At 70.9% G+C, this 25,292-nt stretch overlaps 2 protein-coding genes across 2 annotated transcripts; one reads left to right on the top strand and one right to left on the bottom strand.

The window, feature by feature from the left end:
• The first annotated feature begins 4,471 nt into the window (after window positions 1-4,471).
• THRA (thyroid hormone receptor alpha) lies at window positions 4,472-17,001 on the top strand. Its single transcript, XM_075117026.1, is given in 12 exon segments — window positions 4,472-4,579; window positions 10,276-10,334; window positions 11,132-11,325; window positions 12,410-12,471; window positions 13,581-13,681; window positions 13,763-13,910; window positions 14,118-14,206; window positions 14,208-14,324; window positions 14,738-14,884; window positions 14,970-15,153; window positions 15,156-15,227; window positions 16,379-17,001. Coding segments are annotated over 10 exon segments (1,224 nt in total). The 5' UTR covers window positions 4,472-4,579; window positions 10,276-10,334; window positions 11,132-11,272; the 3' UTR covers window positions 16,630-17,001.
• Window positions 17,002-19,549: 2,548 nt separating this feature from the next.
• Window positions 19,550-25,013, bottom strand: NR1D1 (nuclear receptor subfamily 1 group D member 1). Its single transcript, XM_075117025.1, has 8 exons — window positions 24,805-25,013; window positions 22,445-22,801; window positions 22,270-22,358; window positions 22,049-22,193; window positions 21,189-21,649; window positions 20,868-21,053; window positions 20,215-20,425; window positions 19,550-20,140 (listed from the first exon to the last, which is right to left on the bottom strand). Exons 1-8 carry the CDS (start codon window positions 24,830-24,832, stop codon window positions 19,941-19,943), a joined length of 1,677 nt encoding a protein of 558 aa, XP_074973126.1. The 5' UTR covers window positions 24,833-25,013; the 3' UTR covers window positions 19,550-19,940.
• Window positions 25,014-25,292: the final 279 nt, after the last annotated feature.

The raw sequence follows: 25,292 nt of genomic DNA on the forward strand, positions 1-25,292 counted from the left end.
GAGTGTGCAAACATGGTGTGCGCAAAGGCATGGGGGTGCAAAGACGTAGGGGGCAAGCATAGTGCATGCAAAGGCATGGGGTGCAAATGAATGGGTGTGCAAACGCATGGGTGTGCAAGCAGGGTGTGTGCAAAGATGGGGTGCAAGCATGGTGCATGCAAAGGCACGGGGTTGCAAATGCACGGCTGTGCAAACGTGTGGGTGTGCAAGCATGGTGCATGCAAAGGCATGGGCGTGCAAAGGCACGAGCGTGCAAACATGGTGTGTGCAAAGGTGTGGTGTGCCAGCGCATGGGTGTGCAAACACGTGGGCGTACAAGTAGTGTGCATGCAAACGCGTGGGGGTGTACAAACGCATGGCAGTACAAGCACAGTGTATGCAAAAGCGTGGGGGTGCAGATGCATGGGTGTGCAAATGTGTGGGTGTGCAAGCACGTCTGTGCAAAAGCACAGGGGTGCAAACATGCTGTGTGCAAAGGCACGGGGGTGCCAACACAGGGGTCTGAGCATGGAGGGGCATGTGTGAGGCTGTGCAAATGTGTGTGCACACACAGAAACATGCACATATGCAGATCAGAGCATGCATGCACATGTCTGAGTGTGTGCACAGATGCAAAAGTGTGCATGTGCATGCACACGTGTAAGCACAGGTGTGCGTACACGCACATGTGTGTGCAAGCATGGCAGCGTGCAAAAATGAGTGTGCAAAGATGGGTGTGCACGTGGGAATGGGTATGCATGCAGATGGGAGCGCGCATACATGTGCCGGGGTGTGTGCATGTGTGTAGGCGCACAGGTGCACGCATGTGTGCCTGCACACGTGTGAGCACACATGTGTGTACAGGCGCCTGTGTGCTCGGAGGGGGTGGGGGGCGTGGGCATGCGCACAGACACGGATGCCCACGGGCGGATGTGCACACACCTGTGCATGGGCAGATACACGCATGCAGATGTGCACGGGTGTGCTGCAGACACGCGTGTGCACGCACCCATGCAGGCAGCCGCGGGGCTGGGCTGGGCCCCCACCCCATCCCCCCTCCCAGTGCGGTACCGGCAGCTAAAAATATCCTCAATGGTTGCCACGGCAACAGGAGGATGGGGAGCGAGCCGGGGGGGGGCAGCCCACCCAGCACCCCCCACCCACAGGCACAGGAGCCCTGTGTGGCTCAGGATTGGGGTGAGCCCCTCGCCGGGGTGCCTGGAGGTGCCACTGTGGGGTGGAGGTCCTGAGCGCCCACTGCCCCCCAGCCCTCCCGGCTCTGCTTTGGGGGGGGGGGGGGGGCTCTGAAGCCCCTTAATTCCCCAGTGAATCATTCATGGGGTGCTGCAAATCCCCCCGTGCCGGGGCCGGGATTAGGCGGCCGAGCGGCAGCCGGCGAGGGGCCCCGGCAGCCGGGGGGGCCCGGCCCCTATTCATGAGGAGGGATTTCCTGTTCCGGGGGGTCCCGCTCCCCACAGCTGGCGGCGAGGGGGGAACCAGAGACCGCGGGGGCCCGTCCCCATCCCTGGCTGGGGGGCACGGGAGGAGCCCCCCTGGACAACACCCACCCCGACATGGCAAAGCACCCCCAAAACAGGCCCTGGGCCTGACGGGGCGGGAGGGAGGGGGCGTGGGATGCGCTAAGGGGGTCCCAGCCCCCCGGCCCAGCGCGGGGGCGGCCGGCGTGGCGGGAAGGCATCGAGGCCTCGGCCCAGCACCCCGGCCTTGGCAGGGCGCCCCAGCCCAGCTGCCTCCAGCCCCACGGCCAGGGGGGGCCCGGAAGGGGCCGGGGCCCTTCCCAGCACCGGGGGCAGGCGGGGGGCGAGTGTGGGGGGCCACCCCTTCCCACAGGGTAACCGGGGCAGCCGGGCCCCCTGGTGCCGGTTCCTACCGGAGGCGGGGGGGGGGGGGGGGAGGGCACATGGCCGGTTCCCACCCGCCTGCACCGGTGTTTGATGGGGTGGGAAGGATTTGATTCCCAGGAGGGGCTCCCAGCGGGAAGGCGGGGCAGGGGGGGGCACACACAGCCTGGGGTGGGGGACACCCCCACGGGGACACCCAGACCCCAGCTGGTGGTGGGTGCTGCCCCACAGGAGCCCCCAGTGATGGCGATGCGGGCGCCCGAGTTGCACCCAGCATCACCCCCTTCCCGGGGGGCCCGGGGGGGGCCCAGCTCGGCCGTGCCGCCGGGCTCAGGCTATATATAGCGGCTCCGCGCCGCAGAGCAGCGGGATGAATTTTAATGAGCTTGTTCCGGCCGACTGCATCGTGCCCCGAGAGCGACGCAGCCCCTCCACGTCCCTTGTCCCCCCCCGGCTCAGGGTCTGCCGCGGGGTGCTGGGGTCCCCACCCTGCCCCAGGGGGGGACAGAGCGGCCTGGGGGTGCACCTGAGGGGCAACTCCCAGGCTCATCGCGGGGGACGGGGGGCTGGCGACGGGCGGCAGAGGTGCCCGTCCACGCCCTGGCAGGGTTTGCAGGCGGACCCCGAGCCCTGCCTCAGTTTCCCCATTGGGACGGAGGGCGCTGGGTGGTCGCGGTTGGGGGGATCTGGGGACACGGTGTAGTGCTGAGGTGGCTGAGGCCAGCGGGCCGGGGGCGGGCGAGCTCAGCCCTGGCCACGGCCTTATCGCGGGCAGACGACGTTGCGGGGGGGTGGGGGGGTGGGCGGCCACAGACGCGCCGTGTTTGCTGAGGATAAAGTGTACGGTACAGGCGGGGGCTGGGCTGGGGGTGCCGCCACCCTGACCCTGCCACGCTGGCTCCCTGCTGCCGCCAGTCACAGGGATGAGGGGGTCCGGGGTGACGCGGGGACTAGAACGGCCACAGGGACCGGGGGGTCCAGGGGGGCCACGGGGACCACGGGGCCACGGACGTGGGACACCCACCCACCCCAGGCTGTAGCTCTGCCCCCAGCCCAGGGGTGGAGGGTGGGGTCTGCTCTGAGCACCACTATGCCACGGGGACCCCATCCCCTGGGTACCACCACACCATTGGTACCCCCATCCCTCGGGTACCCCCATCCCCTGCATACCACCACATCATTGGTACCCCCGTCCCCTGAGTACCACCGTCTGCGGGGTACCCCCAACCCCTGGGTACCACTGTCCCCTTGGGGTCCCCATCTCCTGGACACTATGTGTCCCCTGAGTGCCCTCCTCTCCCAGGTGCTGCCATGCCCCGGTTACCCCCATCCCCTGGGTACCACCCTCCGCTGGGGACCCCCGTCCCCCTTGTTCCCTGGGGGCCTGGCACCGCCTGTGCAGCCCAGGGAGGATTGGGTCACGGGGCTAGGGGGAGGTGGTCAGGCCGAGCCCCCCGGGTCCCAGCGCCGATCTGCGGTGCCCTGGGTGGGTGGGCCGGGGGACCCGGCAGGGGCCCTTTAAATCCAGGCATGATGGGATTTGTAGTCGGGGGGGGGGCAACTGGGCGCAGGGGCTGCTGGGAAGGAGGTGGGGTGGGACGGGCGAGTTGGGGTGCGGGGGGGGGGAGGGGGGGAGAGAGATCCCTCGCGCCCCCAGTGCACGCCGCCACCCTCGGTCCCACGGTGGGGTCCGGCCCCAGCCCCACAGCGGGACCCTGCCCCCCAGCCCCCAGCCCCCGGCTTCCCACCCCCCCGGGGGTGTGGGTCCCCCGTGGGGCCGGGTGGGTGCCCCCTGTGCCGCGTGGGTGCCGCCGCACCGGGGCCGGGCTGGGCACCCCGGAGGGCGGAGCCGACCCCCGCCCCGTGGGCGCCGTCCCCGGCTCCCCGTGGGTGCTGTCCCCAAGCCCTGTGGGCACTGCCACCCTTGGCACCGCCACTGCATCCCTTTGGGTGGTGTCCCCAGCACCCCATGGGTTCCATCCCGGCCCCGGGCCCCCGTGGGTACCGGCCCCAGGTCCACTTAGGCCCCGTCCCCAAGCCCCGTGGGCAGTGTCCCCCGTTCCCATTGTCACTGTCACAGCATCCCCGTGGGCACCAGCCCCCGTGGGCACCGTGCCCACCACGCCACGGGCACCACTCCCGGGGCCCTGTGGGCCCCTTCCCCAGCTCCCCCGGGGTGCTGTCCCCAACCCCCGTGGACACCCCGTTGTCACTGTCACGGCATCCCTGCGGGCGCTGTCCCCTATGGGCACCATCGCCGCCCTCCCACGGGCATCGTCCGTGGGCCTCTGTGGGCACCGTCCCGGCCCCCCCTGCGTACCGACCCCACCCCTGTGGGCACCCTGTCCCCGTTGTCACTGTCACGACATCCCCGCGGGCACCGTCCCGGCCTCCCCACGCGCACCATCTCCGCCCGGCCACGGGCACCGTCCCCCCTCCCCGTGGTCCTCGTACCCCATCTCACACACACACACACACCCGTCCCGCGTGGGGGGGCCCCTCCCCATCTCCCCCGTTCCCCCGTGGGGTCCCCACGCGGGATCCGCGGGGCGGGCGCGGCGGGTGCAGGGAGCGGCTGCGGCCGGCGGAGGGGGCTGCGGCCGCGGCGGAGCGGGCGGGCGGGCGGCGCGGCGGGGCCGGGGGAGGAGCCACGCACCGTCGGCCGCCGCCGCCGCCGCCGCTGCGCCCCGCTCCGCTCCGCGCCCCGCTCCGCGCCCGCCGCCGCCGCCGCCGCCCAGGTACGGCCCGAGCGGGCTCCGCCGCCGCCCCCCGCCCGACCCCGCCGCAGCCCGGTTGTTTACCGCCGGTCTCGGTGTCGTCCCCCCCCCCCCCCGGGGCGCCCCCGGCTGAGCCCGGGCGCAGTTCGGTGCGTGTAATGCGGGGGGGAGGGGAGTCTGGGCGCGGGGGGGGGTGCGGGAGCGGGGGGGCGCCGGCCCGAGCGCGCACCGGGAGGAAAAAGACGGGTAAATATTTTTCTTGAAAAAAAAAAAAAAAATCCGAGCGTTTGGCGGGGGGCGGGGGGGGGGCCGCGTTCCCCCGTGGGGCCCGGGGTGGGGGGGGGTCCGCGCCCCCCACCCCGCGCCCCGCGCTGCTGCAGCGCCGGGCCACGGCCGCTGCCCACCGCCCGCCACGCCACGCTACGGCCCGGGGCGGGGGGGGCCGTGCACGGCGGGGCAGCTTCCCCGCCCGCCTGCAACGCCGTGGGCCCCCCCCCCCGCCCCCTACTCCAGCCCCGCGTCTGCTGCGTGGCCGTGGCGTGGCGTGGCGGCGTGGCGGGGGCCCGTGGGCCCGGGCCGTGGCGGCGGCGTGGCTCTGCGGTGACGGGTGCGGGGCCGAGCCGCGGCGGGGCCGTGCTGTGGGCAGGTCGCGGGGCCGTGCCGTGGGCGGGGGGGGCCGTGGGGGGGCCATGGCCGTGCCCCGTGGCCGTCCCCGCCCGCTCCCGCTCCTGGCAGCGGCGGCAGGAATGCCTGCGATTTTTATTTTTTTTTTAATTTTCTTCATTATTTTTTTTTCTGCGCCGGGAGCAGAACGCGGGGGGGCGCCGGGGGGGGCGGTTCGGCCGCTCCCGGCTGGGGCGGGGGCAACGGGGGGCGTCCCCGGGGCAGGGGGGTGGGGGCTCCTTCCCCGCACCCCCGGGCTGCCCCCCCACCACGAGCGGGGCGCGGGGCGTGGTGGGGCTCCCCTCCCCACGCCGCCCCGCGGTCCTGTGCGGGGGGGGGATGTGGGGTGGTCCGGACTGTCGCGTCCCCCAACCCCGGGGGAGGGGTGCCGGATCCTGCCCCGGGGTGCAGCGGTCCCGGTGCCACCGGTGGGGCGCGGGTTGCCGTCCCGGCCGGGCTCCGGTGCGGTGCGTCCGTCCGTCCGTCCGTCCGTCCGTCCGTCCCCCGCCGTGAGAAGCGGGGAAACTGAGGCAGGGCAGCGGAGCGTCGCGGCCAAGGTCACCCCGGGACCGGCCGGCCTTGCCCGGGCCTCCGGCTCGACCTCCCCGGCCGAACCGGCGGCCCCGCGTCGACCTTCAACAGCGACGGCCACCGTGACCCCCCCGCCGCGGGGTGACACCGCCGGCACCGGCCGCGGGGGGGACCGGGGCTGCGCCTCACCCCGCCTGACCCCCGCCGGCACCGGGGACTCCCGGGGCTCCGGCGGGGCGGGGAGGGTGTGGGACCGGGGCCGCCGTGGGGAGCGGGCAGGCCCCGGTGGAACCGGTTTGGGGGGGGCTCCCCCGCCCCGGGGGTCTTGGCGCAGGGTGGGGGAGCGGCGCATCCCCCCTCCCCGGCGCTGCCGTGCGGCTGCGTGAGCCCCCCCCGCCGCTGCTCGTACACGCCGGTGCAGCCCCGCACCCCCCTGCCGGCAGCGGAGGGAGGGGGTCCCCGGGTCTGACACCCCCCGCCCGGCCGCGGCCGTGACCTTCGCGGGGTCGCGGCGTGGCAGCCCCACGGGCGGGGGGTTCGTGGGGGGCGTCACGGACGGGGGAGGCCGGGCTGGGCTCTAAGTGCCGGCCACCCCCGGGGCCCCGCACCGTGCTGGCGCTGCGGGGAGGGGGGGGGGGGGGCTGCGCCCGCACCCCCATCCCCTCCCGGGGAGCAGCGGCTCCAGGAAGTGGGGGGCCTCCCCGCCCCGTCGCCCACTTTCCCGGGGCAGCGAGCGCGGCCCCCGGTAGAGCCTGGAGCAGCCGCCAGGCTGGGCAGCTCCGGGGGTCCCATCCCGCGCCCCCCCCCGCGGGACCCCGCGCAGCCGCCGGTGCGCGGTGGAGCGCGGGGGCGGGGCCGGACGCTTGGGTCCCCTTCCAGGCGGTGAAGGAGGGGGGGGAGCAGGAGGAGGAGGAGGAGGAGGAGGAGGAGGAGGAGGGGGGGATGCGGTGAAGGCGAAGGCGGGCGCGGGCAGGACGCCCGGGGCCCTGCTCGGGCTGGATGCGGCCGGGGGGCGCAGCGGGGCCGGGACCCCCCGGGGCGGTGTCGCACAGTGGTGACCCCAGCACTGTGGACCCTCGGCCTGTCCCGGCCAGGCAGGGATTGGGTGGCCGTGGGTTCACTGCGGGAACTGTCCCCCGTGGCCCCTTCCTGGGCCGGGGTGGGCTCCCACCAGCCGGGCTCTGTGCCGGTTCCCGAGTCCCGCCGCCAGTGCTGACCCCTGGGGCACCTTCGTGGCGAGGTGGCAGCTCTGTCCCCCCTGTGAGCAGGGGCCCCCGGGGAGGGAATCCAGGAGCCCCCCCGCGGCCCGGTGCACGTGAACCGGAGCCCCCGATTTAGAAACATCCCCATCCCGGTGCCAAGCCCCGAGCGCTGAGAATAGCTCTCCAGCGTCCCGGCACAGCCTCCCTGGGGACAGGGGCACCCCGGGGGGCTCGGGACCCACAGCTGCCCCGGCGAGCTGAGGCCACGGGCACTTGGCACACGCCCGGGGTCCCCGTTGGGTAACCTTTGTGGTCAGGAGGAGCAGGGGAACGGGGATCCGGCCACGTCCTGCTGCTCTGGCACAAGGGGCACGGTGCTGGGGGAAGTGGCACCGTGGCTCTTCCTCCCGGCCGACGGCTCTGGTGGGATGGGGAAACCGAGTCACAGCCAAACACGGCCAAGCAGGGCGGAGGGAGCGGAGCTGGGGCTCCCGCCTCGTCCCGGCCACGCATTCGGGCACTGCGGGAAGCAGTGACCAGTGTGGCCTCAGTTGGACTTAAGGGCACCAAGAGTCCCTCGGGGTTCGTGGTGGCTGTGGGGCCGGGTAGGGGTCAGGGTCACGGCGTAGGTCCCCGTAGTGGTGATGCAGGACCCGTCAGAGGCGCAAGGCCGCGGCGGCCCATGGGTGCCCGGTCAGCGCCGGGGCAGGTCACCGTCCCCGCGGCTGCCCGCCCTCGCTTGGGTGGTGGCTTCCCTGAGACGCCGAGCCCCGGGGTGGATGGGGCCTTGTACCCGCACGCCCTGGCTGCAGCAGAACCAGGCTCGGTCAGCCCGTGCCACGGCACAGCCCGGACGCCGTGTGCACGGGGAGGGGGCACCATGCGGGTCCCCCGTGGCACAGGGTGGGCTGCCCTGATGTCAGGCCCATGGCATCCCCTGTGCTCAGGCTGCCCAGCTGCTGCACATGCCTGGGATTCCTGCAGCCTCCCGGCACGCTGGCCCCGCCGCCGTGCTGCCATGCGTGCCCCACGGCACCGGGCACCCCACCGCACCAGGCACAGCACCGAGCGTAGGCTGACGTGCACCGGCAGAGGTGAGGGGCGAGCACAAAGCACCAGGCAAGGACATACATGTGGCACCAAGCGCAGTTGCACGTGTGGGTACCGGCGTGTGCCGGGGCTGCCAGCCGTGCCACGGCAGGTGCCCCTGCGCCTGGCCGCGCTCCTGCGGCATGGTCCTGCCAGCCAGCACAGCCGGGGTTTCTGCGGCTGGGGCAGAGCAGCGCTGCTACCCTGGTGCCCACCGTGCCACGGCCCACGGCTGCCTGCACAACCGGGCATCGCGTGCCGGCGTCCGGCGGGTGTGGGACTGGTGGGTCTGCTGGCGGCGCCCTGCCCCCAGCCCGCGCTAATCGCGCTAATTGGCACCCTGGCTAAAGCGCTTAGTCCCTCACCTCCCTGACCCAGATGGCAGCTGGGCGGGGGGAGGGGGTGCCCGGGACCCCCTGAGCCCATCTGTCCCGGGGGGCAGGGACACTGATGGGTGTCCCCATGGGGCGTCCCTGGTACCCGGCACCCGTTTCCAGCTACACCAAGGCGGCCGGGTGCCTTTGTTGAGAGGTGTCCCCCTGGCTGTGGTCCCCGTCCCGGGGGGTCCCCAGGGGTGACATCCCTGGGGAGTGGGGTGCTGGGTGCCCCCCGCGGGGTGACGTGGCTCCTGCCACTGGCCCAGCCCTGGACTTTGCCCCCAGGTTGTTTTCCATCGCCTGCAACCACCCGACTCAGCAGAAATGCTCCCCGGGGCGTGGGGCTGGGCTGGGGGGGGGCGCAGGGTGGGGGCCCCTGCTGGCTGCCACCCCACTCCCAGCCAGCCCCACACCTGGTCTCGCAGGGTGGGGACGTGCGGGTTGCGGTGTCACCCAGCACGGGGAACAGTGCGGGAGGCTGAGACCCGACTGCGCTCATCACACGTGTCCTGGAGGAGGAGGAGAGCCGCCTCCCATGTCTGTCTGTCTGGGATGCCCCAGTGCACCCAGGATTCCTCGAGCGACTGTTCCTGGAGCGGCACCTCCGGCTCGGCTGGGTGCTGGGTGCTGGTGATCCCGGGGGTGTCGGCGGGGGCTGACGGGGGCGCTCGCTGGCGCAGGCGAGCCCTGACTTAGTGGCGCTGAGCCCTGGCTTTAGCCTTAAGCCCCTCTAATTCGACACTGCTCCCCCCCCAGCGGGGAAACTGAGGCACTGGTGGCTTAAGAGCACCCCATGCCCCGGCCTGTGCCAGCTTTGATGCACCCCAGCCCCACACATGCACCGAGCGGGTCGGGGCTCTGCTGGCGTGCGGGGTCCCGGGGGAAGGGGGGCAGGGGGCGGGGGGCTGGTGCCCGTTGGGGCCGCGCAGCTCTGGCGCGCTGCCAGTGCCTATACTTGGAAGTCTCCGCGCGCCGTTCCCATATGGAACAAACATTTGCTGCAGCCCCCGGCCGCGCGCCGCCCCGGCTCTATAGGTACCGCTGGCGGCCGGTCCCAAAGCCCGGCCTGGAGCTGCGGTGCGGAGCCCCGAGCCCCCCCGAGGCGGTGGGGTGACCCAGGGGTGGTGGGGTACCCTATGGTGCCTCGGTTTCCCTGCAGGGGCAGGCGGTGAGCCCCCTCCCCACCCAGGGCACGTGCCTGGGGGTGGCAGGGACCCCTTGTGAAACCCCCTGTTCTGTGCGTCGTATGTGTGTGCTCACCCCGTGGTGGTGTGGGGTGCTGCCACGCACCCATGGGTGCAGCATCCCTTGCCTCCATCCCAGTGCTGCCCGGGCATCCCCGGCTGGAGGGGGGCCAGGGCGCCGGGCCGGGGCGCCCCGTGGCGTGGGGGTGTCGGGGGGGGGGGGAACCAGGCGCAGCCGAGCCCCGGCCGCTGCGTTTTAAATCCGCCGGAGGAATTTCTGCTGCGGCCAAGACAAACGTGACCTACTTTCTGCCTGTCCCCGCACGGAGCGGAGGAGCCCGAGGGCCAGGCACGGCGCCCGGTGCAGCTCCACGCCCCCCCCGGTGCGGGCTGGGGGCCCCCCGCCCCCCCCCGCACCCCCACACCAGGGTGGGTCGTCGGGGGTTCACAGGAGATGCTTGCAAGTGGGCCCCCCCATCCCGCTAGGGTGCTGCCGGTGGGCAGGGTGGGTGCTGGGCACCCATGAGGACGTGGAGCCTGGGGGGTGCAAGGGGGGTCCGCCGGGGTCGTGCCTTGATTTCCCCATCATGGGGGTTTGCAGCGGGGGGGGACAGTGGGTGCCCCCAGTGCTGCCCATGCCCCGACCCCACCACATCATGTTTTTGCTGCAGGAGAGCTCGTGGAGGAGGGATCACCCAGCCCCCCCTGGCCCCCCAGCGCCCCCCACCCCGTAAGTCTCCCCCATCCACCCAGCACGGGATGGGGTGGGGGGAGCCACACGTGCGGTGAATGCACTGGGACTCAGCCAGGTCCATGGGTGCAGTGTCTTTGGGAGCTCCCCTGGGCGGGGGGGGCTGCTTTGTGTGCCACCACCCCTCCCAGCATCCCCTCACTGCTTGGGGGGCCCCCCCCAGCCCTGTCCTGCCCTGCCCCACAGCTGGGTGCAGCACCCACTGCCACCATTGTGCACGCTTGCAATGCCCCATATGCTCTTGCATAGCCTTGCACACCCATGCACGCTCTCGCACACCCCACACACTCTCCCCCAGTCTTGCACACCCATGCGTGCTCTCACACACACCACACGGTCCTGACCAGCCCTGCACGCTCTCGCACACTCCGCACACCCTCCTCCCAGCTTCACACACCCAAGCACGCTCTCTCCCAGCCTTGCACACCCATGCACGCTCTCGCCCAGCCCCGCGTGCTGTTGCACGCACCCTGCAAGCCCTTGCTCACTCCATGTGTTCTTGCACGTCCCTTGTGCTCTCGCCCAGCCCTGCGCGCCGTTGCACGCTTCGCATGGCCTTGCACACCCTGTGCGCTCTCGCCCGGCCCCACTCGCTTTTGCACGCTCCTGCATGCTCTCGCATGCCCCGTGCGTTCTCGCACCCCCTGCACGCTCTTGCCCAGCCCTGCACCACGGCGTGAGCTCCCGGGGGGGGGCCACCCGGGGCTGCAGCCCTCGCCCACCCCTCCCCTCACCCTCACCGTGGGTCCGGGCTCAGCTGTGGTTTGTCTCGGCAGGGTCCAGCCCGGGATGCTGAGCACTGAGGCGGGCGCCATGGGGCGCGCGTCGTAGCCCCCCGCCGTGGCCCCCCCGCGCGTGGCACCGGTGGCGGAGCCCACTCGGTCGGTGCTGAGCGCTCCTTGATGGAATTGCGGTGAATGGAACAGAAGCCCAGCACCCTGGACCCGCTGTCGGAGCCAGAGGACACCCGGTGAGCCCCCGCCCCGTGCCCGCGCCGGCCCTGCAGCCCCCTCTACCCCTGCGTCGCCGTGCCCCGCGCGTGCCCAGGTGTCCCCGTGCCCTGCGCGTCCCCGTGCGTCCCTGCGTGCCCGTGCACACGTCCGTGCCCGGTGTGGCCCCGTGCATCCTAACGCCTTGCGTGTCCCCAAGGGTCCCCGCATGGTCGTGTCCGTGCCCCTTGTGTCCCCACATCCTGTGCGTCCCCCTGTTCCCCACGCGTGCCCATGCGTCCCCCACTCGTGTCCCTCCGTGGGGGGGGGGGGGGGGCCCTTTCCCAGCCGCCCCCTTCCCCGCCCGGGGCCCCTCAGGCCACCCTGTCCCAGGGCTATTTCGGGAGGGCCGCCCGCTCTCGCGTGCCCCGGGGGGAGCCAGGCCCCGGGGTCACCTTGGGCTGGAGCCTGGGACCCCCCCCCACCCCCGCGCCGCCCCCCGGGCGGGGGCACCCCTGGGTGCAGGACACCACCCCCCCCCCCCCCCCCAAAGCCGCAGGTGCCCATCCCCGTGGCCTTGGGCCCCCCCCGGCCCAGCCGTGCCAGCCGCCTCCGCCAATGGGCTGGTGCCGTGCGGGCGAGGCGCGGACCCCCGCCGCCAGCCATTGGCTGAGCCCCTCTGATGTCACTTCCCCGCTGAGCCAAAAGGACATTTTGTCTTTGACTGTAAATGAGCCCCTCCCCCACTCTCCCCTCCCCAGCCCTTCCCTGCCCCTCCCCCACCCTCCACCCCTTCCCTTCCCCTCCCCCACCCGCCACCCTTTCCCTTCCACTCCCCCCTTCCCCTTCCCCTTCCCCACCCCCCCCCGATATCCCCCCCTCCTCCAGCTCAGCCCCCCAGTGTCCCGGGTCGGGGGGTCCCCAGGGCCCCCGCACGTCACCCTGCACCCATGGGTCCGTGCCCCTGGCACCCCAGTGCCAGACCCCCCACACATGGTGACATCGCCCCTGCCTGGACCCCCGGGAGCCCCGGTTGAGGGGTGCCCACCTCCCAGCTGCGGGTGGGCGGGGGGCTGGGGCGTGGGGGGCCGGGGGGCACCGTCCCAGCCTGGCCCCCTCCCGCAGGTGGCTGGATGGCAAGCGCAAAAGAAAGAGCAGCCAATGTTTGGTGAAGAGCAGCATGTCAGGTACGGGCTCCCCCTGGGACCCCCGGCACCCCCCGGCACTGCCGGGCACCCCTGGGTGCCCTGTGACCCTGCCAGGCACCCCTGGGTCCCCTGGACGCCCCACATCCTGTTCAGGCTCTTCCTGCCTGTGTCCCGTAGGCTCCCCACGTCCATGGTGAGCACTCCTGGGGTCCCCTGGGAACCCCATGTCTCTTCTGGGTCCCCCAGGGTCCCATGGTCACCCCCACATCCCTGGTGGGCACCCCTGAGGTCCTCCGGGAAACCCAGGTCCTTGCCAGGCACCCCAGGGTCCCACGGGCACCCCCACTCTCCTGGTGTCCCCCTCGCCCCCCGCCACCCCCACATCCCCGCTGGGTCCCACAGGGTCCCCAGCACCCCAGGTCCCCACAGGGTGCCCGTCCCCCCTCTGCTCCCCGTGACCATGGGTCGGGCCAGGGTGGTGCTATCGGGGGCCGGCAGTACCCTGGGGTGGGAGATAAGGGGGGCCCGGCCGGGCGCTGCCCCCCCAGCCCTGCCCCATTCCCCAGCGGGGAGCGGCCGGTGCCGGCGGGATCCTGCGGGCGGGAGGAGGGGCCAGTGCAGGGACCCGGGCGTCCGGGTGCCAGCCCATCCCTCCGCACCCCTCCCTGCTCTGGGGGGGAAGGACCTGGGGGCCCCCCCGGTATTCAGCCCCTGCAGGGCGCCAGGGTGGGCTCGTGTGGGTCCCCACACCTGGGGTTTGCTCCGTCCCTGGGGGGCGCGGGGATCCCGGGTGCTGGGGAACCGGGTAGGTGCTCTGTGCCTCAGTTTCCCCATGAGGCCAGTGATGGTGGGGCTTGGGGGGCTGGGTCCCCCAGCTGCCAGGCTGGGGGACCCCGGACAATAGCAGGGACAGTGGGCCATTGTGTGCTGGGGGGGACAGGGACGCCCCCCCGCAGACGGCTGGGGAGCCAGATAATGGGAGCTTTATTGCTGCGGGGGGGCTCGGGCAGCCCCCCCAGGCCCCCAGCCTTTAACCCTTCCCTTGCTGGGGGCCGCCTGCAGCGGGGCGGGAAGCAGTGGCAGGGCTGGGGGGGGTGCGGTGGGGGCATTGGGTGCGCCGCGGGTCCCTGACGCGCGGTGCCCCACAGGGTACATCCCTAGTTACCTGGACAAAGATGAACAGTGCGTGGTGTGCGGGGACAAAGCCACCGGCTACCACTACCGCTGCATCACCTGTGAGGGCTGCAAGGTGAGAGGGCAGGGGGCGGGCAGGGGGCGGATAGGGGGGTCACCGTGGCTCACCGTGTCCCTCCTGCCTGCTGTCCCCCAGGGATTTTTCCGTCGGACCATCCAGAAGAACCTGCACCCCACCTACTCCTGCAAGTACGATGGCTGCTGCGTCATCGACAAGATCACCCGCAACCAGTGCCAGCTCTGCCGCTTCAAAAAGTGCATCTCCGTGGGCATGGCCATGGACCGTGAGTGCGGGGGGCACGGGGTGGGGGTGGTTTGGGGTCCCGGCACGGCTGGCGGTGCCGTGGGGTTGGGCAAGGTGCCTGGTGCAGCATCAGGACCAGGGTGAGGTGTCAGACACGGGGTGCCACGCCACGGGAGCGGGTTGGGATGCCCGACACGGCACGGCGAGGGGGTCGGGGGGGTGCTGGCTGACGGGGGGCTCCCGGCAGTGGTGCTGGATGACTCGAAGCGGGTAGCGAAGCGGAAGCTGATCGAGGAGAACCGAGAGCGGCGGCGGAAGGAGGAGATGATCAAGTCCGCTGCAGCATCGCCCCAACCCCAGCGCGGAGGAGTGGGAGCTGATCCACGTGGTGACAGAGGCCCACCGCAGCACCAACGCCCAGGGCAGCCACTGGAAGCAGAAGCGGAAATTCCTGGTGAGGGCACGGGGCGGGGGAGGGAGCCCAGCACCATCCCGGCCCCCCACCCTGGCTGGTGGTGGCTGAGCACCCACACGCTCGGTGCATGCATGGCAGGCAGCGCTCATGGTGCCCCTGCACCGGGGGGCGGTCGGAGCCGGGGGGTTCGGGACGTCGCCCGGTGTCCTTGAGCATGTCACCACCAGAAGGGTTAAGGGGTGAGCGGTGACCGAAGGGGACAGCTGTGCCCTGCGGGGTGGCCCTGTCCCTGTCCCTGTGGCGGCGCTGGCACACAGCTCCCTCTCCTGGCTGCTGCCCCGCACCCAGCGCTGCCTCGGTTTCCCCCCGCATTGCGATGGGAGTCCCGGGAGGGCAGGGGGGGGCGGACAGGGTCCCACCGCAGGCCCCAACCCCACCGTCCATCCCCGCAGCCCGAGGACATCGGCCAGTCGCCCATGGCCTCCATGCCTGACGGGGACAAAGTCGACCTGGAGGCGTTCAGCGAGTTTACAAAAATCATCACCCCGGCCATCACCCGCGTGGTCGACTTTGCCAAAAAACTGCCCATGTTTTCGGAGGTAAGGAGGGAGGCGGGAGGTGGGGGCGGCAGGGCCGGGGCCGCAGCAATTCCCCACCCCGTCGCTGATGCCATCTCCCCCTCAGCTGCCTTGCGAAGACCAGATCATCCTGCTGAAGGGCTGCTGCATGGAGATCATGTCGCTGCGGGCGGCCGTGCGCTACGACCCCGAGAGCGAGACGCTGACGCTCAGCGGGGAGATGGCCGTCAAGCGGGAGCAGCTCAAGAACGGCGGCCTCGGCGTCGTCTCCGATGCCATCTTCGACCTGGGCAGTCCCTCTCTGCCTTCAACCTGGATGACACCGAGGTGGCCCTGCTCCAGGCTGTGCTGCTCATGTCCTCAGGTAGCAGCATCAGTGTCCACCCCCGGGGCTGCCAGGGGGGGATGGGGTGGGCACCCCAGTGCCTGGGGAGCTATGGGGTGCATGGGTGGGCACCACAATGCCCAGAGCCTCTTGGGGGTGCTTTGGGTGGGCACCCCAATGCCCAGAGCCCCAGCATCTTGGGGGTGCTTTGGGTGGACACCCCAATGCGCAGAGCCTCTTGGGGGTGCTTTGGGTGGGCACCCCAATGCCCAGAGCCCCAGCATCTTGGGGGTGCTTTGAGTGGGCACCCCAATGCGCAGAGCCCCCAGCATCTTGGGGGTGCTTTGGGTGGACACCCCAATGCGCAGAGCCTCTTGGGGGTGCTTTGAGTGGGCACCCCAATGCGCAGAGCCCCCAGCATCTTGGGGGTGCTTTGGGTGGACACCCCAATGCGCAGAGCCTCTTGGGGGTGCTTTGGGTGGGCACCCCAATGCCCAGAGCCCCAGCATCTTGGGGGTGCTTTGAGTGGGCACCCCAATGCGCAGAGCCCCCAGCATCTTGGGGGTGCTTTGGGTGGGCACCCCAATGCCCAGAGCCCAGCATCTTGGGGGTGCTTTGGGTGGACACCCCAATGCCCGGAGCCCAGCATCTTGGGGGTGCTTTGGGTGGACACCCTGGGGAAACTTTGCCCCACTGGCTTTGGGGGGATATGGGGTGGGCACCCCAGTGCCACAGGGTGCATGGGGTTGAGCACCTTGATGCTGTGAGCCCTCGGAGGTGGGCATGGCCGGGAGCTCCCAGGGTGGGCACTGAAATGCCCGCTGCCCTGGGAGCTGGGGGTGCCTGGGGTGGGCCCCAAATGCCTCTGGGGAGCTGTGGCAGGCTGTGCTGGGGGGATGTGGGGTGAGCACCCAAATTCCCACCGCCCTGGGGAGCCGTGCCGGGCTGGGAGGGGTGCAAGGGGTGCACACCCTAATCCCCAGTGGGCAGGAGCATGGGGTGGGCACCCTAATCCCCAGCACCCAGGAGCACGGGGTGCATGGGGTGAGCACCTCGATGTCCTGGAGAGCTGTGCCAGGCTGAAGGGGGTCTCCGGGGCGGGCATCCCAACACCCAAGGGGGGCATCTGGGGTGTGCAGCCTTGCGGGAGGGTGAGCCCCCCCCGGACGCTGGATCCCCTGTGCCCGCAGACCGGACGGGGCTGATCTGCGTGGAGAAGATCGAGAAGTGCCAGGAGACGTACCTGCTGGCCTTCGAGCACTACATCAACTACCGCAAACACAACATTCCCCACTTCTGGCCCAAGCTGCTGATGAAGGTGACGGATCTGCGGATGATCGGCGCCTGCCACGCCAGCCGCTTCCTGCACATGAAGGTGGAGTGTCCCACCGAGCTCTTCCCCCCCCTCTTCCTCGAGGTCTTCGAGGACCAGGAGGTGTAGGGCTGCCACCCCCTCATGCCCCCCACCCTCCCCCCCACTTCGCTCTGCCCCCCACCCCCCAAATTTTTCTTATCCCTGCCCCCCGCCCAGGGGTGAGGGCGGGGGGATGATGCGCCCAGGGTGGGGGTCCCGCTGTGCCCCCCGCGGCCGCGCCCCCCGCCGCCCCCCCGCGCCCCAGGACTTGATGAATTTTGTTTGTTTGCACAGGGAAGGGCCCCGACGGTCGAGCGTTTCCTTTATTGTCCTTCTCTTCTTAGATTATTATTTTTTAAGCATTTATTTCCCTCCCTGAGAGGCTAAAATATTAAACTAACTGCACTTTGGAAGGAGAGAGGAGGAGGAGGAGGAGGAGGAGGAGGAGGAGGAGGAGGAGGAAGAGCAGAGGAGAGGAGAGGAGAGGAGAGGAGAGGAGAGGAGAGGAGAGGAGAGGAGAGGAGAGGAGAGGAGAGGAGAGGAGAGGAGAGGAGAGGAGAGGAGGGGGCTCTGGGCTGCACAGGGAGAGGCTGCCCCGGCCGGGGGGGCCACGGCCACATGCACTTTTGGCCAGGCAGCAGCGGGGGGGCTGGGGGGGCCAGGACCCCCCCATAGCAGAGCGGGGGGCATGGGGGGCACAGCGGTGGCAGGGGGGGGGCCCCAGCCTATGGGGGCGCAGGACTGGTGGACTCCCCCCAGCCTGCTGGCCTCTGGGTATGCCCTGGCTGGGGTGGCCCCCCACCCCCAGCCCCCCTGAATTCGGGGCCAGATTTGGGGCTTTGGTTTTTCTCTGTCTTCTTTGGGCTGAGAGGAGACGATTTTGTGCCAAGCGCTGGCGGACGGTGGGCGCTGCGGGACGCTGCGGGGGGGGTCATGAGGACCCGCTGTGGCTGCCCCCCCACACACACCCCCACCTTTTCCGTTGTCCTTTTTTTTGTTGTTTTTTTTTTTTTTTTCCCCCTCGTCCTCGTGGGTTTATTTGTCGTGTCCGTCAGGAGTTGCAATGGCCCCGGAGGCGCTGGCGGGGGGGGGGAGGCAGCGGGTGCCCCCCCAGGACCTTGCACAGCCCCCACTGCACTACTGCCCTGGCCCCCCGGCAGCAGCACTTTGGGGGGCTGCACCCCTCAACCGCACCCTTCTGCTCCCGGGGAGGGGCCAGGCTGCAGCGGGGGCTGGCGGGGGGCCGGGTGGTGGCCGGGGGTCCCGGCTTGGCGGGGGGCAGGGCTGTGGCGGGGGCACCCAGGAATGGTTTTATCACCTTCCCCCCCCCCCCCCCCCCCCCAATTTAGGTTTGTGAATTTTTTCTTACCTCAGGCGGAGGCTGAGGGGGGGGTGTGGGCCGGGGGGCAGCTGGCGAGGCAGGCAGCCTGCCGGGGCCCACCTAAGCTAATATATATATATATATATAAATATATATAAAATATATAATTTTTGTAATTAAAAAAAAAATCTTTTTACGGGTCGTTTAAAAGCAGAAATCCCAACACGAGACACTTCCCCCTGACCCCGGGCACAGGGGGCCAGGCTGGGCTCCCCGCCACACCCCAGCCCCCCCCGCTATAGGGGTCGTGCCTGGGGGCCCCGCCGGACCCCCTGCAGCCGGGTCGGGAGGTGCAGTGGGGCCACGGCGTGGCAGGGCCGTGGCACCCACGGGTGCCCTCGCGGCCAGGGGTGGGGAGTCGCGGTGCCCTCGGCCCCTCGCAGCAGGGCCAGCTTTGCACTTGGTGCAAAATGTCTTAAACTCTCACCCCGGGTGCCCGGCGTGGCGGGGGTCCCGGCGCGGCCCCCAGCGGGCACCGGCTGCGGGTTGTGCAATAGGAGCCAGTGCTGGGAAACGCTAACGCCCGTGCTGGGGGGGCGCAGGGTTTGGGGATTCACCCCCTACCCGGCAGCACCGGCCCCCGCTGCCCGCGGTCACGCTCACCCCTGCCCTGTGTGTGCCGGCCTTAACACGTGCCTTCGGGCTGCAGGCAGGGGCCGTGGCGCCCACGGCACGGCGCCCCGGCAGCGCCCGCGCCACGCAATGCCCGCGTGACGGCCGCGCTGTGCCGTGCGATGCCGGTGCCACAGTCATGCGTTCTGGTGCAGGGGCCGTGCCGGGGCCGTGCACGCTGGTGCAATGGTGGTGCAGTGGCCGTGCCGTGCCAGGGCCGTGCATGCTGGTGCAATGGTGGTGCAACGCCAGCGCCGTGGCCGTGCGTGCTGGTGCAGTGCCGGTGCAGTGGCCGTGCCGGTGCCGTGGCCACGCGATGCCCGTGTGTCCCCGTGCACACTCCATGTGATGCCGTGCGCTGCCCGCGTGCTGCCCACGCTCGCTGCCTGCCTGGCAGCGTGGCAGGGCACAGCTGTCTCGGAATGTGTCTTAAGCAGCAAACGTGACCCCCCGCAGCCGAGTGCGGGGCCCCCCCGGGCGGCAGCACGGTGCCCTGGGGCAGCTTGTCCCTGGGGGGGGGGGGTGTGCAGCCCGGCCCCCCGCCCCGCTGGCCAGCACGCCCTCGCCCTCGCGCTCCCTCCGCACCCCCCGGGCCGCTCCCTCTCGTCTCCGTTTTGCGTCGCCATCGCACGTCCAGCGTCGGCCCCGGTTTTGCCCGCGGAGGGGCCGGACCGGTGCCCCCACCCACCCACCCACCCACCCCCCTGCCTCCCCCGGGCCGTCCCCGTGTCCCCCCATCCCTGCGTCCCCCCCCGTCCCCCCCAAGCACATACCTCATGGCTCCCGGAGCTGCCCCTGCTCGGGGCCGCGTCGAGCCCAGCCGGCACGGCCCGGCACGGGGTCCCCCTACTATGCATGGTGCCGCGGTGGCGGCGGGGGCCGCGGCCGGCGTCGCTGAATGTAGGGCGCGGGACGGGGGCCGCTGAGCTCCGTGACAATCACAGTCTGTGACGTGCGATTTTAAACCCTTTTGTGTTTTGGTCAGGATTTTAAAGAAAGATATTTTTATGGTAATTGTTGCTGGTCTATTTTACTATATATTTATGTAATAAATATATGATGAAAAAAAAAAAAAAACCCAACCAAACCCAACCAAACCCACCCACACAGCTCGGCTGGATCCGGCCTCTGCTTTCCACCACTGGCTGCTGGAGTGGGGGGGCCAGGGCAGGGGAACCCCCCCCGCCCCAGCACTGCCAATGGAGCTGCCGCCCAACTTGAGGAGGGGGGTCCTGGCATCCTGGCACCCACCTAGGGGGTGCAGCTCCCCCCCAGGAGTCCGGTGGGCGCCGTGGGGCTCGTGCTGCCCTTTGGGGGGCTCAGTGTGTGTCCCCCACCTCCGCTCACGGTGCTATGTACAGGGGTGGCGGGTGCATGGGGGGGGTCCCTGGGGTCCATCGGGGCCCTACTGGGCATCGATGCGGAAGGAGAGCAGCTTCTCAGAGTGGAGGTTGTTGAGGGTGCGCAGGTCCGGCAGCTTCAGCAGCAGCTTGGTGAACCGCGACGTCTCCGCCGGGTGCGTCTTCAGCACGAGGGCGCGCAGGGCGCGGATCAACGTCTCCTGCAGCTGCTCCACCGACGCCGTGTCCTCCATGCCCGAGCGGTCTGCAGGGACGGGGCGTCAGCAGGCAGGCAGTGACACACCCCCCAGGTTCCCCCCGTGTCGCCGCAGCTCCCACCTGCCGAGACCAGGACGACGGCGGTGAAGAGCCCCAGCTCCTCATCGGTGAGGTCGAGGGCGCTGAGCTTCTCGCTGAACTCGAACATGGAGCTGAGCAGGTCGCCCATGCCCATGCCCCACAGCTCCTCCAGGCTGTACTTCGTCCGGCTCATGAATGTCACCGTCTGCTCCTTCACGTCAAACAGCGAAGCGAAGCGAACCATCAGCACCTGCGGCAGACGCGGCATCAGCGGGACGGCGGCACCGTGCCATGGCGGGGGGGGGCATCCTGCAATGCCGTGGGCTACCGTGCAATGGCGTGGGGCACTGCGCTGTGCCGGGGGGGCACCGTGCCGTGGGGGGCATCCTGCAACACTGTGGGCTACCGTGCAATGCCGTGGAGCACTGCAACAACGCCGTGCTCTATGCCACGGGGCACCTGCAATGCCATGGGGCGCTGTGGTATGCTGTGGGGCATTTTGCAATGCCATGGGGCTCCATGCCAGGCTGCGGGGCAGCGTGCAATGCCGAATGTGCGGTGTTACTGGGGCACTATGCCCATGCCATGGGGCTCCATGCCAGTCCATGGGGCACCATGCAATGCCGTGGGGCACCGTGCTGTGCTACGGGGCACTGTGGCCTCTGTTGAGCTCTCGCCGTCCCAGGACATACCTCAAAGGTGCCGGCCTTGAGCAGGGTGACCTGGTCATGCTGGGAGAGGGCCTGGAAGCCGGGAATGTGCTTGGCAAACTCGACCACCTCGCGGACAGCAGGGGTGAAGCTGAGGGAGAAATCCTCCCAGATCTCTTGCACCGAGCGCCCGCTGCGGCCAGGCGGGTGGCTGTTCATGGGGCAAGCCTGCGGGCAACGGCACGGCTCAGCCCGGCGCCGCGGGGCTCCCCAGCCCTGCCGCCGCAGCACAGACAAGGCGATTAGTGCGATTAGCGGCTAAAAATACCCAGGGAGGGGGAGCGGGAGCCCCCGGGTGCTCACCGGCAGGACGTCCTTGGTGCCGTGGGGCCAGGGGCAGCCCCGCACCGGGGTCTCGGGGTAGGCAGGGGGGCAAAGCCGGGGTTCAGGGGGGCCGGGGGCCCAGGTGGGGGGCGCGTCCCAGCGCAGGAGGCCGCTCTCGCAGGCTGGGGGGGGACCCAGCTTGTCGTGCGCGTAGACGAAGATCTCCTTGTGGGCCTTGGCCACCTGCGCGATGACGTCCTCGGTGGCCCCCCCAGGGCTGGGCGAACGGGGGGGTGTCAGCTGCTGGGGGAACTGGGAGAAGCAGGTGGGAGGGGCGAGCTGTGGGGGTACGGGGGGTGGCGCACGGCCCCCGCCTGGCGCTGGACCCTCGCCGGGGCCGGGCATCCCTGGTGGGGCACTGCCCATGCCGCTCATGGCGCTCTGCATCTCTGCCAGCATCCGCTGCTTCTCCCGCTTGGGGATGCGTCCGAAGCGCACCGCTGCGGGGGGACACCGGTGTTACTGGGCAGCCTGGGCACGCTGACCCCTGCCACCCCAGCCCTGCGCGATGGGGGGCCAAGGGCTGCCAGGAACGTGGCTGCATCCCTACCCCCAGCTTAGAGGGGATGTACAGCCCTGAGCACGGGGGATCCATCCCTGGAGGGGATGTACAGCCCCAGCGCAGCAGAGTAGGGGGGACATGGCCCATGGGTCACCCAGAGCAGGCAGGGGGAAACACTCCTGGAGGGGACGTACAGCCTCAAGCACAGGGGACCCCTCCCAGGAGGGGACATGCAGACCTGGGCATGGGGGGAGTCGCACCCCCGGAGGGGACGTACAGCACTGAACGTGGGGTCCCTAGTTCTGGGGGGGTCCCGGGGGGCCGGGGCCAAGCTCACCATCACGGGACATGCCAACCAGCAGGCACTTCTTGAAGCGGCATTGCTGGCAGCGGTTGCGGTTGATGCGGACAATGGAGCAGTTCTCGTTCTTGAGGCACTTCTTGTACTGGATGTTCTGCTGGATGCTGCGGCGGAAGAAGCCCTGCGGGACAGGGGGGTGTCGCTCGGGGCCCCCCCAGCACGGCAGGGGCTCTGCACCCTGGCCCCATCCCCGGTACCTTGCATCCCTCGCAGGCGTGGACGCCGTAGTGGAAGCCAGAGGCGACGTCCCCACAGACCTTGCAGAGCAGCACCATCCCGTTCAGCTCTGCAGAGGGACCAGGGTGAGCGGGGTCCTGGGGTGCCCACCGCAGGGGGGACGACACACACCACCACCCGCTGCCCCCCACTCACTGGTGACGGTGTTGCTGGCTTTGCTGGGTGAACTGCGGCGCCGCTCATCCGTGGGGACCTGCTGCACCCCGGGGAAGTTCACCGAGGAGCCGTACGATGAGGAGGAGGAGGAGGAGGAGGAGGAGGAGGAGGAGGAGGAGGAGGAGGAGGAAGGGGAGCCATCCTCACGGGGGGCCAGTGAGCCCCCACCGTAGGCGCGGGAGTCCTGGAGGGAGCCGGTGGGCGATGGAGGGAAGTAGGTGGGGAAGGGCTGGGAGCCCGACTGGGAGCTGCTGTTGGAGCTGTCGCTGCAGAGTGAGACGGGGCTGGTGCGGTTGGGTGAGGCACCGCTGGAGCCCACGTAGCTGATCACACCGCCTGCGGACAAAGCAGCAGGGCCACACATGCACCGAGCTGTGCCGGGCTCAGCCTCCCCTGGCCGAGAGGGGACCCCAAGGCGGGGATCACAGTCCTGGGTGGGGTGGGGGGGGAAGTCCTTGGGGAAGCACCCCAGAAGCATCCCGGCCCCGTGGGCGTCCCCTCACTGCACTGTGGCCACCTGTGTGCTGCCGCCCTGACTCAGGCACCGCACCCCCGCCGGCCGCCACGGGTGCCAGCCCCACGTGGGACGGGGACAGCCGGGTTGTCTGGGTGCGTGCCAGCCGGGGACACGGACATGGCACCCCGGAAGTGCCTACGGGAGGAATGTGGGTTGGGAACCTGCCAGAGGCGTAACCGGGAGGTCACGGCAGTTACAGCGGCACGGCCCACTCCCAGCCCCACAGGTCCAGAAAGAGCCCCACGGCACAGCCCCCTCAGTTGGGGGGATGCAGCCCCACTGCAGGTCTGCAGCAAAGGGCAGAGGCACGTGGGGGAATGCCATCAAGGTGGGGACCAGGGTTGGGGGGCGCTTGGGGAGCCCCGGCGCTGTGCCCACGGCCAACCCTGACAGAGGTCACAGCCCCCCCTGCCCCTGCCACACACGGGGCAGGGGCAGCAGCACCAGGACATGGCTCCCGTGTCTGACTTAGGGCCGGGACACGTGGAGGGCGACGCTGGGGACACACGGGACGGCTGGGGCCATGTGTCTCCCGCCACACACGGTGCCGCTGGCACTGATGCTGCGAGCCGGAGCCAGCCTGCCACCGCCAGTCACCACCACCCCCCCGTGAGCCACCTCCAAAGGGGGTCACTGAATCGGGGACAGTGGGTCTCATAACACCCCCCCCCAAAAAAACTGCAGCTCCTGGGGACCCCCAGCTACTGCAACACCAAAATACTGAGGGGATCCTGCACCCCAAAGCCCCAAGACCCCCCAAGGCAGTGTCCCAGGGCTTTAGGGTGCAGCATCACCCCAAGGGGGTGCAGCAGGATGTGGGGACCACTCCCGACCCCGCAGCACCGGGGACCCCCTGGGGACCCCCTCCAAACAGCCGCCCCGCATCTTCCCCCCGCCCCGCCTCCCCGCAGCTCAGGCGGCCTCACGCCGCCGCCCCACGTGCTCAAGCCGCACGTGGCCTCCTACCGCCCCGCCCCTTCACGCTTTGCCCCGCCCCTTCCACCCCATTGGCTTGTCTGCCACGCCACGCCCTTTCTCGTTGCCCCGGAGATAGCGCGCGCCCTCCCCCCCCTTTGGAAAGGGGCGAGTGGAACGCGGCGTCCCCGCTTCCGCGTGTGACGTCACGAGGGGGGGCCGCGATGATGTCATGAGGCGACCAATGGGCGGGGGAGGGGCGGGGCTGCGGGGAAAACAAACTCCGCACGTGGCAGCGGCGGGGAGGGGGACACGTGCCGGGGGGAGGAGGAGGGAAGGGGGGGGGCATCGCCTCCGTTCCCCCCCCCGCCTCTCCCGGTGCGCGTCCCCGCGCGGGGCGCCCCGACACGCGTGTCAGCGCCTCCGTCACCCCCGCACTGCCCGGTCCCCGCCGTCCTGGTCCCGCCGTCCGGCACCGCACCGATCCCGGTCCTCGCCCCGTCCCCCACCCGCGTCCGGCGCCCCCCCGGTCCCGGTGTGCACCCCTCCCGCCCCGGGGCGACCGGAGCGCCCCGCTGCCGGTGCTCAGACGCAGAACACCCCGGTGCCACCGCGCATCCCTCCCGCCCGGCCCCGCCGCCCGGTCCTTACCCCGCTATGCCGGACCCGCTCCCGGTAGGAAGGAGCCCCGTTCCGGGATGCGGTCCCGCTGCGCATCCTCGCCCGGTCGGGTGTGCAGGGACCCCCCCCGCCGCCCCCGGTCCCGGCGTCCGGACACCCCCTCGCTGCGGTCCCGCTGCGCTGACCCCGACTCCGCTCCCGGTGCTCGCGGTGCCGATGCCCGCCCGGTCCCGCCGCACACGCCCCGATTTGGGGGAGGGGGGGGGGGGTCCGGCGCGGCACTGACCTGTGCTACCGGCCTCGGGGGCGGCCATCCTGCGGGGGAGGGGGGGGGCGGGGGGGCACACACACGGGGGCGGCTGTCCCGGCGCCGCCGAGCCTCCCACAGCCGGAGCGGGGCCGAGGCGAGGGGAGCCGCGCCGAGCCGTGCCGCGCCGCCGCCCGGTGCGGGCTGTTGTGCGCCCGCCGCCCGCCCCGCCGCCCGCCCGGCACCGGCCGCGGCTGCGCACTGGGCCGCACGCGGCGCCGCCGCCTCCCCCATGTGATTCCCGGGGAGAGCCTCGTGCCCCAGTGACACACTTTCCGCCGGGGAGCCCCGGGCACGGCCGAGACCCCCCGCGGCGGGGCCGCCAGCCAGCCCGCGGGGACCGGCACCGGCATCGGGACGGGGACCAGCACCGGCACCACCCCCGGCACCGGGACCACCCCGGGCACCGGCACCGTCCCTGCCCCCTACACCAGGGCCACCCCCGGTACCGGCCCCCTGACCAGGGA

This window comes from Phalacrocorax aristotelis, chromosome 23, assembly GCF_949628215.1.
Source record: "Phalacrocorax aristotelis chromosome 23, bGulAri2.1, whole genome shotgun sequence".
Taxonomy (NCBI): Eukaryota; Metazoa; Chordata; class Aves; order Suliformes; family Phalacrocoracidae; genus Phalacrocorax; species Phalacrocorax aristotelis.

Coding starts and splice junctions, on each gene's coding strand:
- NR1D1 (XM_075117025.1), bottom strand. CDS start 24,832: ATGGCCGCCCCCGAGGCCGGTAGCACAG. Junction 21,650..22,048: donor GGTTGGCATGTCCCGTGATG/GTGAGCTTGGCC, acceptor GTCCCCCCGCAG/CGGTGCGCTTCGGACGCATC. Junction 20,141..20,214: donor CGTCGTCCTGGTCTCGGCAG/GTGGGAGCTGCG, acceptor CCGTCCCTGCAG/ACCGCTCGGGCATGGAGGAC.